The following is a 16,256-nucleotide window of genomic DNA, read 5'->3' as shown; positions in this document are numbered from 1 at the left end:
TAGACATTTAGCCTTCTCTGTCAGAGAGCTCTGGTGTCACAATAAACTACAGTTCCCAGGATTCCCAACACTGAGCCAGGGCAGTTAAAGAGGTGTCAAACTGGATTATTTCTGCAGTGTATTTTGAACCTAAGTGACTCTTTTAGGCTTTCAAAAATAAATGCAATGTTGCACTGCCTGAGGTATATTTCAGTATTTTTGTTGTGTTTAACATAAAATATATCCCCATGGTCTTCCTTGGGAGTTTTAGTGTACATTGCCTTGATTATCCTAATTAAAAGCATTAAATCAAAGCATCAAATTTGGAAATTATGAAATGTGTACATACCAAAACACCACACCATTCACATCTCATACCCGAGAGCACCTCTGAAGAGCCACATGTTTTCTTGCAGACTTTACAACGTGCACCTGAAGGAAGATTTCCCTCTCTCCAGTGATGATGGTATGTATCCTGTTAAGCAGCACAAACAAATAAATTACTTCCAAAAATGTACTGTGAGGTTGTAATCACATATTTGTGAAATATAGTGGGCTCTTGGTATCTGCTGGTTTGGTTCCAGCCCACCCCCCATGGATACCAAAATTCGTGGATGCTTAAGTCCCATTATATATAGTGGGGTAGTAAAATGGTATCCCTTATGTAAAATGGCAAAATCAAGGTGTGCTTTTGGGAATAATATTTTCAAGCAATGAAGGGCTAACTCTATGGATGCAGAATCCATGAATATGGCAGGTTGACTGTAGTTAACAGTAGCTATATTTGATATATGAGTGTAGAAGCTCTCAAAAATTATGAAAACACACACTTTTATATATTATAAGCACAATGACAGAAGCTTAGCCTTAGAACACAGGAGGGAAACCCCTGGGCCAGGAGCCCACAGATGCCCCAAATCCATCCCAGAAGTTCTGCCTTATTATCTCCATATGTCTATCCACTACTGGGTATGCAATGTGAGATGGGAGATAATGAGTTCAGCCTGATGTATTGAGATGGTGCTTTCAGGCCCAGCTAAGAGCACTTGGCTGAGTTCTTCTTCCCCATGCTGATAAAGATGGGGAAATCAAAAGCACTATCTTTCAGCTAGTGCTTCCAGAAGCTCCTGTAATCCAGCAGCAAAGACTGCTTTACCATTACCCAGCACAAAGATGGGGTCAAGAAGCAATCAAAGCTCCAGGTGGAATAGCTCCAATTCCTTCTTGGCCAAGGACTTAATGATGTCACTTTCTCATGTCCTCCAATGAAATCCAACCAGCATACGAAAGTGAGGTTAGAATCTACCCATTCCCAGCTTCAGACTTAAGGATTTAAACGTCTCCAAATAAATTTACCCTTCATTCTTTAAACAAACAAACAAAAATACTGTACTCACATGATCCTGATGACCATCTTGATGGCACTGACGGCAGTCACTGCAAGCAAACGGGGCACAATCTGTATGTACATGTAACTCACACACTGGAAGGAAAATAAGGAGGACTCAGATCATTCATTTTGCATTGAGTTTTATCTCTGTTTATCTTGTTTTAACCTTTACTCCCAAAATATCTCACTATTATAATAAGGAAAATAATGTATGTATCTATAAATATAGTATTCAAAACCCAGATTCAGGTGTAGATCAAGAGGAATACAACTTAGGTATAAAGGAACATAATGCAGGGCTAAACTAGAATTTATACAATTCACACACTTAGCAACTATGTAAATTGGATTTTGAAAAGCAGTAGATACAGGGGGGCTGAACTGGGTTTCTGACTGCATCAGGGACTAAAGTTTTTAGAAAACCTTCCTCTCCTGCCAGTTTCCTGAACTAGACTGAATAGCCTCTGTCTCTGTTCACACTTTTTAAAAATCAATTCAGCTGCTGATTGCATGTGTTGTGCCCAAGCTAATTTGGTCCTACGTTGCAGAAAACACACCCTTCACATAAAAGAGTCCTACTGCGGGCTGTAGGTTTTCCTGAAGATTCTCAGAGGAAAATTTCTGGGAAAGACTTTGGGAGAACCACTATTAGTCAAAGCCCATATGGTGGCTTAGATGCACTTGAACAATGGCCTGGCCCTGCAGAAATAAGATGTATGTGAACCTATATTAGAATTTTATCTCGAAAGTTAACTTCTGAAACCACCTTTCTTATCCTCTCAACAAATAATAAGCACTCAATCAAAAATCACTGATAACTCTTGGGGACTAAGGAGAGGACAAAGAATTTCTTCAAGGCCTTGTCTACATGGGTTATTTAGTTTGATTTCTCTTGGGCTCACTACATGGTGCAGGGTCAAAACCCCAAATCAAGTGTGGACTGTCTTCAGTACACCCACACTCAGTTGGGTCTTTCCTCCCCTTAGCCCACATTTTAAAAACATACCTTTTTCTGCACGTTCCCCCTCCTCCATTACCAGCTCCTTCTACAGCAATAAAGGGTAACTGCCTTCCCACACAGTCCCTGTGAGGAAGCACCACCACTGTGGGCACGAGTTGCTCTGAGGCCAGAATGAGTCACCCAGCGTCAAAAACATAGGTGGGTCCCTTGTGACCTCAGCATCAGTGCAGGCAATGAACAGGGATCACATGGGAAGGCAGCCACCATTGTTGCTGAAGAGAGCGCACAGGCAACAGGGGGAATTTGGGGCAAGAATAATCTGGGAGAAAGGAACCCAAAAGACTGCCTCTTTTTTCCCCCAGCAAGACTTTCTTCTGTCAAGTAAATCTGTGTATATCCTCCCAAAATACTAGCCATTGCCCCATAAAATCACACCAGCAGCAGTGTGGCTACCAGTAAAGATCAGAATTAGGTTATGTAGGTAGGAGTATGATCCATTATATCTCAGCCATACCTTCACAATGAAATGCTGGAGACTCTAATGGTTTCCTGCACACAGCACAGAATTTTCTTTTATAATGTCCCGGAGGTCCTAAGCAATGTGCAACTGGAACCTGTACAAGGTGTAAAAAAAGATTTCACTGTATAGTAAACTCTGAAAATCTACAGGTGCCGTATAAAATTAAGTAGGCAATCAAAAGGAAAGGAAAAGAAAGGAAAGGAAAAATTGGGGGGGATTTTAACTTTTGTGTATTCAGTCAATACCCAATCAGACTCACTGTCTCATTCTCAATTGTGCATATACAACATACAAGTACAGAAGTGAAACACATCTCCATCTGATATCTTTCACTTGCAAATTACACAGTAGTCATGAACATGCAGCTTGGTGAAAGCTGTGGAAAAGCACTGTAGAGTCACTGATTTCAAATCATTACCCCACTTTGAGATCACTAAAAAGGGGTGAGAAGGACTTGGGCAAGCTGGTTCACCTTCCCCTACTCCCCAAAGGCTGGATGATATCATATTGTGTAGCCATGCCCAAGTGAAGCATTTCCAACCAGTACTGTTGGCTCTCCATATCCATGGAGTTTTTATCCATAGATTCAACCATCCACAGCTTGAAAATATTCAAATAAATAAATTCCAAAAAGCAAACCTTGATTTTGCCATTTTATATAAGACACACCATTTTACTATGCCATCGTATTAAATGAGACATGAACATCCATGGGTTTGGGTATCCACAGGGGGTCCTGGAACCAAACCACACCAGATACCAAGGGTCCGCTGTACTTCAGCCCCCTCAGGACCAGCTCCATGTATTCCACTCCCTCTTTTCCAGTGTAAGGATCTCAAGGGAGCAGAACAAAGTTGGCACAGTATGTGTGTATGTACCTTCAAGTCAATTGTTGACTTATGATGGCCCCATGAATTCCATAGAGTTTTCCTAGGCAAGTGATTTGTCAGGTCCTTCCTCTAAAATAGAACCTATAGTCCCTGGTATCCGTTGGTAGTCTCTCATCCAAGTATTAACCAGGGCTGACCCTTCTTAACTTCCAAGGTCAGACGACTTCTTGTGCCTTTAGGGCAGTGGTTCCCATTAAAGCTGACCACAGAGATCCCCATCTCCTCCCTTGTTTCAATCATGCTCCATCTCCCTTATGAGAGCCTATGGCTTCAGGGAAGTGAGGGGTATGTGTGACTAGATTAAGGACCACAGTGAACTATTCTACACCAGGGTTGGCAAACTATGGCCCATGGGCAACATGCAGCCCCTAGGTTTGTTTTTGTAGCTCCCAGGGCCCCCCAAATGCCCTGTTTCTGCCCACAAGGTTGCAACACACATCCTGTAGTGGTGTGGGGGCATTTCTGCCATGCTCTGTACAGACCTCTCCTGGGTTTATGACAGCCTGGAAGGGGGCAAAAACATGGCAAATAAGCCCCTTATATCCCATAAAGACTATTTGGGAGCATTTCAGAGCAGCAAATGATTTTTCTTTCAGGGAAGGGGTGCGGCACAGGTGCAATCCTCCAAGGTCCCCTGGGAGGTTTATTCACCCCCTGGCCTCCAAGAGTTTCCCACTCTAGGACCATAGCCTGCCTCAAACACACTAATACAAACACTGGTCTTTCATCTGAATCTTTTCAGCAACAAGAAGATGTCTTATAGAGCTTGGCTACTTTGGAGAGTTATTGCAAGGTTTACTTCAGAGACACAGCTGTGTTAGCCTAAAATATCAGTATGCAAAGGGGTCTTGTAGCACTTTTGAGGCCAACTGAGCAAAACAATTTGTAGACTGAGTTTTCGTAGACTGCTTTCATAAATGCAGCTGAGAAAGTAGACCAAGTCTATGGAAGCTTATGCTACAACCTCTTTCCCTCAGTTAGGCTGCATCTGAACTGCAGAAATAATTCGTTTGACACCACTTTAACTGCCATAGCTCAATGCTATGGAATTTTGGGAATTGTACATTTGTGAGACATTTAGCTTTCTGTCAGAGAGTTCTGGTGCCACAACAAACTACAAATCCCAGTATTCCATAGTACTGAGTCGCGGCAGTTAAAACAGTGTCAAACTGGATTATTTCTGAAGTGCGGATGCAGTCTCAAAAGTGCTACAAAACCTTTTGCATACTGCAAAGCTTACTGTTATTGACATGTATTGTTAATAATAATAATAATAATAATAATAATATTTTATTTATGCTTCCCCGCCTCTCCCAGTGGATCGAAGCGGGGTTACAGACTAAATAAAAGCACAAAGTGTATACATCAAAGTTCAATTACAAACAGCTAAAAACAATAAAATATCCAACATCAGACAATAACAATAGCATCAACAAGCAAGGCAGGGATAATACACAAACAGTAAGTGTTTTGTCTTTATATTAGTTAATCCATTGATATAGTCAACTCAATCCAACGTCAATGAGCACAAAAGCATTATCACTTCTGATGGCAAGATGTAGATTATTAATGCATTAATTATGTAGTGTTAGAAGGGGCTGCCAAAATATTACTATTCAGGCCTGGGGGAAAGTTACTTTTTTGGACTACAGCTTCTAGAAGCCTCTCAGCTAGCAGTAGCCACTGGTTATTTACGGCCCAGAGAAACAGCAAAAGAGTAGTAACAATCTACAGTGACGGTACAGAGCCCAGCAAACAAAGCCAGGATCATGGGTGAAAGTATATGAATAAGAGCAGGTAAACTAAAGTAAGCAGTTACAGACAGACTAGAAACAATTGACTTATACTGGAAGGAGTGGCAGCACTTATTCTACAAGTACACCTGGTACTGTTAGTGCCAGTGCAAAACATGTAGTTCCTTACACAGCATAATTAACTTATTCAACTCTTTGCCACTGGATGAGTGATAGCCACTAACACATAGCTTTTCAAAGAAATAAACTCACAAAGTTAATCTGCTGGTGTCAAACAACAGAAGGCAACCCATGTTTAGAAAAAGTATTCCATCATCTATAGGAAGTACAAATAGTTACTATTACTATGCTGACATCCTTGTCTATCTCCTTAAGGCACCTATTGGACCACAGCCAGCAGCATTCCTATCCAGGATAAAGGTTTTTAAAAGTTCAGATATAGACACTGGACAATTATGGTAGCAAAAGGATAGTGTCACTCCAGTAGTAGCAAAAAGGAGACTTTTTAGATTACACATTGAAGTAGCAATCACAAATGGTGAAGGCAGCTGTTGAAATACAGGCAAATGAGTGGTGTGGAGGGATCTTAAAAGATCAAAATAAATTTGCCTTCACTCATCTATGTTTGAGGTAGAGGATTTTTAAAAATTAGGTAATTCCACCTAATTTTATTGATTTGATTGTGTATTCCTGCATGGCAGGAGGTTGGAGTTGATGGTCCTTGTGATTTCTTCCAGCTCTATGATTCTATGATTCCACATGCCTCTTTCCCAGTAGACTAGGTACCTTTGGCAATGCCAGGTACAGCAACCCTGCAAGCTTTCAGATTTGACTGGACTCTAGCCCTCATCATTGCTCTGATACTGGCCATACTGACTGTGGCTGATGGGAGTTGGAGCCCAACAATGACTGGGGAGTTACATGTGCTGCACGTCTTGGCTAAGTCCTCCTTTCTTCTCATATTACCAACTAGGTTCTTCTGAAAAGGCTGTGCTTGCTGGTACACAGCAATGGCCCCAATGATTTATATGTTCAACCAGTGTTTTGATTTTTTTAACAGTGAAAATAACAGCAATGTCTTATAGATGTGTACAAAATACAGAAGAGAATTTTTTTTAAAAAAAACCCTTGCATCCCATGCAAAGAAAGTGATCTCCTTCAAAAGGATGTGATTCAATCTAAGACAGGAACATTAAATGAAATTCAATACCCACGCCAGCAAGATATGCGACTCTGCCCCTAAGAAAGGAAAACTATACCTGTATACTATATCAGGTAGACATAATCAACAATCTATACAGCAGTTTTGATTCTTTTTTTAATGGATAAATTGCTGAAGAGAAATAAAGAAACCTGGTGTTCCAATTTTAGACAGCATAATATCACCATTAAAGATAAGGATGGCCAGGTGCCAGCCACTTCTGACTCGGTAACCCAGGCATAAAAACTTTCTCTGTTGCACAAGCATTTCAAAAGACATGTTCTCCCTTCTTTATGTTATCGAATGACGCAGTTTCTACTGAGTTATTTCCCTTTTCAATTAAAAAATCACGCAAGAATGTCACTTCCCTTGCCTCCCCCTATGTAGATGAAAAAAATGGGTTTCAAGAAAACAGATGTACTGCAATAGCTTGTGAGCTTGTGTGTTTGTGTGTGTGTGTGTTGTTTCAGAAAGTGGGGGGAGAGTTGCAGTTTCATATTCTATCAAATCCTATCCTGTCCCTATTACTCACATCTTCATCACAGAGGATATTAAGCAAACTGATAGCTCATACCGCCTCAATAAAGCCCCTATTTTTCCTGTCATTAATGGGTACCATGTACAAGTAGCTGCATTAATTGTGTTTTGATGCCACAAATTACCATCACAAAGCAATATAATGTTTGTTTCTCATTTATTATTGAAACCGTTTTCTAGAATGTAATCTGTATAGAGCCCCTGAAATCAGTCTGAAAAAGATGCAATGCTTTTAAAGTTACTACCTAAGAGCCCTTAACACACTGAATATATACATGTATGTGTGATTGTGAGTGTGCATTAAGTCTCTTGTCCACTCATGGAGACTCCATGAATTTCATAGGGTTTTCTTACGCAAGGAAACTCAGAGATGGTTTTGCCAGTTCCTTCCTCTGAAATATAGCCTACAGCAGCTGGTATTTGCTGGCAGCCTCCAGTCCTCCATATCCATGGATTCTGTACCCATGGATTCCACTACCCATGGCTTGAAAATATTTTAAAAACATATAAATTCCCAAACAGCAAACCTTGTTTTTACCATTTTATATAAAGGACACTATTTTACTATGGCATTGTATTTAATAGGACTTGAGAATCCATGGGTTTTGGTATGGGGGGGGGGGGGGGGAGGGAATACCAAACCTCAGCTGATACCAAGGGCTGACCCAAAGTCCAAGTCCAGATGGGATCTGGCACCTTTAGGGTATTTAGGCCTGGACATATACATACACAATAGTAAACAATGGGGTTTTACTTTGTTCCGCATTAATAATCAGTTTTACTTCCAACCGCAGCAACTACTCTATTACTATTTCTTCCTCTTCCCCTTCTTTCTCTTCTTTTTAAATACAACCTTCACCCCAGCTATGAGGTCTAGAGATCAACCAATATAACCATACTATGAGTTTTTAAGAGATTGTTATGGTTTTTAGAAACACATGCAAGGGCTGGTTCTGCCATAATGCTAAACCATCATTAAGTATTTTGAGAATGGGTCTAATGTTCTCAGTCTCTTTTCCTCCTGAGGTGCAGACACAAGGAGTACAGAGGCATTTGTTTCCACACACATACACACCTGTGTGTGTAGTGTTTTTATACTGTATTTGTTAGTGCTGGGGTGGGTGAGTAACACATTAACCACATGTTATTAGCTCATTTTTAAAAAAATATTCACTATCCTCAAATATAGCACCTTAGTGTTGATGTTATAAATGGGGAGGGGGGAACTAACATCTTCCTTACTGCAAAAACTAACAAGTTGCATAACACTTGTTATGTGTTACTTTTGCGCTCTGGTTTCTGCTGACCACAATTAAGAGGTCAACACTATTTAAAAGGTTCGTATAACATGGTAAATTTCTGCTAATTAAAAAAGAAAGGAAAGGGATTAGCACATGCGGAGTGAGGGTGAAACTCTTAACACCTTAATGTGGTTGAGAACTGCGTCCACAGGGGCTCCTAAGAGTGTGGATGGGTGGGGATTACTCCTGCAAATATTAAGAGTCAGTGAGGCAAACACAACATGAAACAGGGGGCTGCAACATTAAACTCTGTTTTTAGTAACAAAGTACAACTGATGAATACTGAAAATGTGAACCTTAAAACACCACGGTTTTCACAAAAAGAGAGCTGCTTAAAAAAAATAGGAGCACAGTATGATAAACAAAACAAATGGCTTCGCTCTAGAGAATGAAAGCATTAATAGCTATTTGTAGCACAAGGATGCCTATTCTATTTCCAGCTATCTTCAACAGTTATGCTTCCTGTTTAAGTCTGGTAGGGGTTTCCCTTTGCTACGCAAGCTTTCATTACACTGATAGACTTGGAATAATGACATGCAAGACTGCGGAAACAAAAACAATACACCTAGCCAAAGACTGCTGAAAAGCATTCATCATGACACAAAAGTCACCCAAGAAGCTGAACAATTTCCCTTAAAAAGCAACATTTGGTCCATGGCCTAAGTGGATCCAGGGCTCATCTGGAAAAGCACTACATTCAATGCTGGTATGTATTTTCCAGACGGTGTGAAATATTAAACAAGTTATCTATGAGTATATCCAGAGCACGTTTCAGCCTGCACTGAATAATCACACTGAACACCCTACAAACTGGGATTTAGGAACTGCTTCCTGGTGAGAGATCTTAATTTCTAGAAAAGAATTAACACTGTCATACGTCATTTTACAGATTAAACAGTTTCAAAGCAGAGACTTTTCTCCAATATCGACCAAAACAAGTAAATCCATTGAGGTCAGCATCATTAGCAATGCAAACCTAGCTTGAAAAGAGGATTGTGCTCAGGCTGTTTACAGCAAATAATTTGTTCATCAGCACCCAGCCTAGATGTAATGAGAAGCTGCTGCAAAACAAATTGAGTTAAACTATTTAACTAGATAAAGGTCTTAATAGAAATTCTGTTGTGGTTTTGGACTCAGAAATTCAAATAGCATCTTCCCCCTCCATTAACCACCTGCCGTTTGCAAGTGAGTGGGGGGAAATCCCAACCAACTTACAATATAGTATTATTTCATGACAATTGAAAACTAGACACAGGGAAGGGGGCCAGAGACTTCTGAAACTGTTATAGTTTTAATTAAAGGATGGTCAATTAATGAAAGAAACAAAAAATGCACTTGTTGTGTATATGAAGATTGAAATGTTTTATCTTGATCTTTTAAATTATCTGATTAAGGTATTTCAGGAGTTATCATAACTTTCAAGTGAGTAAAATACAACGTTGAAGAAAATCAGCACTGTTGTTGAAAATCCACACTGCTGCTGCTGTTGTTGTTGTGCACCTTCCTGGTGTGCCTTCCGGGTGAGAGAGTCAATTTCCAATTTGTGCCAACCCTAAGGCCTATCATGAGCAAGATTGTTCAGAGGAGGTTTGCCACTGCTTTCCCCTGAAGCTGAGAGCATGTGACTTGCCCAAGGTGACCCAGTGGGTTTTCATGACCAAGCTGGGAACTGAGCCCTGGTCTCCAGAGCTGCAGTCCAACACTCGAACCGCTATGCCACGCTGGCTATCCCAGGCAGTTTACAAATGTAAAATAATTATAATATCTAAAATCTTGAAACCTTTCTGTAAGCTTGTTAAAAATATCATAAAAGGTTTTTTGAAGGCATGGGGGGTGATTTAAGGGTTTGTCTGGAAAAAAACAAGAATTTCACATTTCAAAAATCGAAAAATGCAACAGCACCTTTACAGATTAAAAGTCACTACGTTCCTTTAGAGTTACAATATGCATTATATGAGAGCCAGTGTGGTTTAGAGCTTTGAACATTCGTTTGAGCTCTGAAGTCCAGGGTTCAATTCCCTGCACAACCATGAAAACCCACTGGTTCATCGAGACAAGTCACTCTCTCTCCGCTTCAGAGAAAGGTAAAGGAAAACTCCCTCTGAATAAATATGGCCAAGAAAATCACGTGATAGATTCAATATAAGTCAGAAACGACTTGAAGACACACAACAACAACATATTATATATAACTTGGCTTAGTATAACATTGCCATATTTACTATATTAAAATTATAATTTATTCAGAATATAATTACATTTTTTAAACTGTTATAAATATCTTGAATGGTATGGAACACCTGAGTTATAAGAAACCTTTCTGGTCTTGCCAGTTTGAGAATCAGGTAAAAAACAATAAAAACAGAAGAAATCATCAACATTAGTAAAACAGATAAAATTATTTTGTCTCCATTAGTTATCCACAGCATCAAGCAGACATAACACACTCCTTTTCATAAAAAGAATGGAGAAAGGGATACTAAGGCCAAGAATGGTACTGACCTGATATTGTACATCAGTGGTTCCCAAACCTTGGTGTTACGGATGTTTTGGACTTCACTGCCCAGAATTCCTGACTGTTGGCCAAGCTTGCTAGGGCTTCTGGGAGTTGAAGTCCAAAACATCAAGAGAACCAAAGTTTGGGAATCACTGCATATAGCCTTACGCAAAAGTCTTCCTCTTATGTAGGTTTTTAAAAATTATTTTGAAGTATGCAAAAGCCTTCTCTTAAATATTTTATTAATCATTCTAGCCAGCACAGGCAATGGTAATGAATGGTGGGGACTACACTAACAATATATAGAAAGCTAAACAATTTCCACCCCCAATTTTAAATGAAGGCTGTATTAGTCAAAACTCTGCAAGACACAGCTTTGAGGAAATATTTTCAGAGGTAAAAACAAAACAAGGGAGCCAGATTCCAACTGATCTTGGAAGGTTAGCAAGGTCAGCCCTGGTTACTGCTTGGATGGGAGACCACCAATGAATACCAGGTGCTGTGGGTTCTGTATTCCTTGCCTTAAAAACCTTATGAAATCAATAGTCACCATAAGTGACCAGGCAACTGAAAGCCCATAGACACACACACACACACACACACACACACACACACACACACCACAAAATCCAGAGATTAAAAAATGGCTATGGAATCCAGTTGTCATATTTTAACAAATAGACAAGTTGCCAGGAGACCAGGATAATTGTAAATGTGTGCTCATAGAAGTATCCCCCATGTTTTAAGACTGAGATTTTGTTCCAGGCACCTTGTTTTCAAGAGCCTGTAAGGATGGCCACTTCATCACCCATTTTACCAGATGTCAGCATATAATCTGTGGCCCCATACAGACAGGCCAAAATAAAGCTGCTTCAGGTCACTTTGGAGGTATGCTGTTTAAACAACACATGCATCTTAAGAGGCCGGAAGCTGTGCCAAGGCTGCATCCAATCCTTAGGATTGGAACATGGCTTTGGCATGGCTTCTGGACTCTTAGGACACATGCATCATTTAAACAGCATACCTCCAAAGTGACCCGAAGCAGCTTTATTTTGGCCTGTCTGTATGGCGCCTGTGTTTCTATTTCCTGTACTAGCATGAAAAAACCAGCCATGCGACCCTTGAGTAAAGCCTGTTCATTCAGAGGAATTCTATTTCATCAGAAAAGTCTTAGTATCTTGTATTCTCCAAAGCAGAGCTTATTCTACTTTGTTGTCCTTCATTCCAGACCACTGTGTCTCAATGGTCATATAAAGAATTGTCCTAATTTTATTGCTGTGTTTTAAACAATCATTTTAAATTGTTAAGTTTTTCGAGAGTAGAGTGGGGGTATACACCAACCTAAATACAATATTAGAAACATAACCTATGAATGCTAAACAGATAATCATGAAAGCAGGGTAAGAAAGTTCCCATCTCTGAAGATGCCAACCACAGATGATGGCGAAACATCAGGAATAAACTCTTCTAGAACATGGCCACATAGCCTGAAAAACCCACAAAAAACTATGAATGCCGGCCATGAAAGCCTTCAACTTCACAGAAACATGAATGTTTTAGAATGTGCCAGGCAAAGCACAGACCTCAATATGATTGTAAGACAGTGGCAAGACTGGCAACAGTCCCTTCTAAGTTAATAAACTGCAGCAATTTTGCCAAGAACAATGAGCAAAAATGACAAGATCTGAATGTAGAAATCAAAGATATAGCCGTGTTAGTATGTAGAATCAGTACGTAGAGATCTTGTAGCACCTTTGAGACTAACGGAAAGAAATTGGTAGCAGGAACTTTTGTAGACTAAAACTTCCTCAGATACATTTGATGGAGTGGAAGCCAGGAATAGACATATATATGCCAATGATATATGAAAATGTCAGTTCACGTGTAAAGCTAACAAGAGACTTACCCAAGAAGACTCACAACTGTAAATGTTGCCAATAGTGCTTCTGTCGAGCAATGACTTGGGCAGATGAATACTTATGTAATCAAAAAGTATTGGTTTGTCTTCATTTTCTTTACTTATGTCCCAATAAAACTATTTTGCACCTTCATCTTGCGTACACCAAGTGATAACACTGTAAACTAAATCCATTTCATTTCCAGGTTGCAACACAATTAAAAGTAAATGTGAAGACTTTTGCAAGGCACTATATGCCACAAAGTGGTGAACAAGCTTTCGAGTTCTGCAGAACAGAAAAAGCAGAACTTCCTGAGCAGAACCATTTGTTAGAACAAGAATAGGTACAGCCAACTAGATATTAGAGGATTTTCACAGAAAATGTTCTTAAACATCATGGACTAAGCAAGCCCAAGCAACGAAGATTAGTCACAGTACACAAACTCTGTAACTCAGTCTTTGAAAGTTGTCGACATAAACCTTATCTGACTCATGCCATCCTTCTGAGTTCATGAGACTTTACTTGACCTTGAATTCCACGTCCTGTTTAAGTGTGACATTTTCAGCAAAGGCAGAGAGATAATCCAGTTTCACTTAAGATCAAACAAAAAGGTCAGATGAAGCTCTTTGCCAGATTTCCTACCCTGCACTGGATTTTATTTTATTTAGAAATATGCCATTTATTTTCCCCCTCAGCATTAGCTTGTTCTAAGAATCCAGCAGGGACAAATCTTGAACATCCCTTCATATATTAGAGCTTTCCATAAATAGGCACTTTGTATAGTTAGCAAGGAGAATAGGGGACAATAATAAAAGCTTTCCATACATAGAATAAACTGTCATTAAGCCTGTGGGTATTTTTTTTAAACTTAGAGCCAAGTTGAATATTTGCTTTATGAAGCCAACACACAGAACAGACATTCCCATCTGGCTGCTTTTGTGCAGCTGAAGATTAACTTGGCAACTCAGCAGGCCATCTGCCATTAACAGCAGCAGTTGAACATTCCCTGACACCTGGTCATGTCAAAGTCCCAAAAGCCATGCACTAGAAGGGGTTGCTTATACTTGCTGAAAAAGGAAAGTGTTTCTGAGCTTCAGCACAGAAATCACAAACACTCTGTGCAACAGCAACAAATGACGGGAAATCCAATGCAAAGAAAATATTTGTGCAGTTACAGTTTTAACACAGAAAGTAGAATTAAATCACAGCAGGAATATAACACACAAAAATATCTCCCAATTCCAATTGGCTATAACGTCAATAAGCATCATAGTTAATACAGATGCATTTAAAAAAACTGAAGCCATACAGTGGGGCCTTCGTATCAGCTGTGGTTTGTTTGTTTGTTTGTTTAGGTTTGGTTCCAGGACTCCTCATGGATACCAAAATTCATGGATACTCAAGTGGCACAGTGAAATGGCATCCCTTGTATAAAATAGCAACATCAAGGTTTGGGTTTTGGAATTTATATTTTCAGGGAATATTTTCAAGTTATGAATGCTTGAATCCATAGATAAAGAATCTGTGGATACAGAGGGACGACTGTATCTGAACATGACTTTCAAGTGAATTATGGATGGTATATGTGTATGTGCATGTTGTGTGCCTTCAAGTCATTTCTACTGCCTTATGGTGAGTGTAAGAAGGCAAACTTATCACAGGGTTTTCTTGTCAAGTTTCTTCAGAGGCAAGGTTGTCATTTTAGTACAACATGTGAGGTAGAGACATCCAGTTTCACATCCTTTCTCTTTGAGCCTGGAGCAATTGATGTCAATATACAGCAACTCACCACAGAACTGGACAGTGGAATAGACTACTTCAGAGGGTGGAGGCTCTCCATCTTTGGAGGTCTTCAAATGGAAGTTGGATGGGTAACTTTCAGGAGCGTTTTAGCTGTATATTGCTGCATGGCAGAGAGTAGAACTAGATGGCCCTTGTGTCCCCTTTAAGTTCTATGATTCTATAAATATTCATTGCTGCAAGGAAACTATATCTTCTCCTTTTCATTCTGTGCCCTAGAAGGTAGAGTCAGGGCTGTAAATGAGCACTTCAAGCCCTGATGACTTTTGCTCAAGTGTAGTTTATATTTCACACTTTTTTTGGCATCATCTTAATGCCTTGTCTAATATGTAGTACTGCTCAGAGAAAAACTGTGTGTGCAGGAAATCCATGGCAGCTTGCAAGAAGCAGATCTTGATCATAGGGCTTGACTATTGTGTAATTAGTTGTTCAGTGTACTGTACAGTCCCTACTATGACTCAATCCAAACAGTTGCCCTATTTCAGTAAGTGACATGTGGAAACCCTGGCTAAGTGCAAGTGCTCTGCTAACCAATCTGTTGTCACTCCAGTTAAGCAACTAATAAAAGCATTGTTAAACTGGTCAATGGCCCCATACAGACAAGTCAAAATAAAGCTGCTTGAGGTCACTTTGGAGGTATGCTGTTTAAATGATGCATGTGTACTAAGAGTTCCAAAAGCTGCACCAAAACTGTGCTCCAGTCCTCAGGACTGGATCATGGCTTTGGTGCGGCTTCCGGACTCTTAGGACGCATGCATCATTTAAACAGCATATCTCCAAAGTGACCCAAAGCAGCTTTATTTTGGCCTGTCTGTATGGGACCAATGTAACCATCTTTAGAGAGCCAGCATGGCTTAGTGGTCTGAGTGTTGGACTAGGACACTGGGAGACCAGGTTTTGAATCCCCCACTCAGCCACGGAAACTGACTAGGCGAGTCTATCAGGTCAGACTCTCTGAGCGTCAGAGGAAGGTAAGGGCAAACCCCTCTGAACAAATCCTGCCAAGATAACTCCATATTAGGCTTACCTTAGGGTTGTAGTGAGTCATAAATTATTTAAAGGCACATAACAAAAAGTATCATCAACCCATGATAGATCAGCAGGTTAGAGCCCCACCTTGGAATTCCTCATGACATCACTTATGTTTCTTTTTCTATTTAACTGTCTTTCAGAAGCATGGCTTTTGTAATAATGAGTTTGCTTTAATTCAGTCAAGTAACTAATAATCTCTGTAAAATTCACTTCATTTCCAGAGCTTCACCTACTGGTGAAATAATAACTCTAGCTTCACAGTCAGCATCCCATTCATGGCACAGCCCAATCTCACTATCAGCTCATTATTATTATTACTGTGTGGGATGCCCTGGTTCTTATGTAACTATAAACCTGGGGTTTCTGACTTTTTTTAGGTCTGTTGGAATTGTAGGAATCTCTACCTAAGCAAAAGAGCGAAGGTAGAAAAGGAGGATCACTTATGTTGTGCTGAATCTAAGTCCAATGCAAATTCATCCAGTAGGAAAGCTGAGAA

General features: G+C 39.9%; 1 protein-coding gene across 2 annotated transcripts in view; it reads right to left on the bottom strand.

Annotated features, from left to right (window-relative positions):
• Positions 1-16,256, bottom strand: part of DGKQ (diacylglycerol kinase theta) — an 87,066-nt gene that overhangs the window by 40,355 nt on the left and 30,455 nt on the right. For both annotated transcript variants that reach the window (XM_089488707.1, XM_089488708.1), the window contains exons 3-5: positions 2,845-2,944; positions 1,377-1,462; positions 329-454 (exon numbers count right to left, since the gene is read on the bottom strand). In XM_089488707.1, coding sequence (XP_089344833.1) covers positions 329-454; positions 1,377-1,462; positions 2,845-2,944 — 312 coding nt within the window. The remainder of the gene's footprint in view (positions 1-328; positions 455-1,376; positions 1,463-2,844; positions 2,945-16,256) is intronic.

This window comes from Sceloporus occidentalis, unplaced genomic scaffold (genome assembly GCF_023333645.1).
Source record: "Sceloporus occidentalis isolate IW3139 unplaced genomic scaffold, rSceOcc1.0.p SCAF_1, whole genome shotgun sequence".
Lineage (NCBI taxonomy): Eukaryota > Metazoa > Chordata > Lepidosauria > Squamata > Phrynosomatidae > Sceloporus > Sceloporus occidentalis.
The sequence above is the reverse complement of the archived record's forward strand: the minus strand, read 5'-3'. Positions and strand labels throughout refer to the sequence as shown.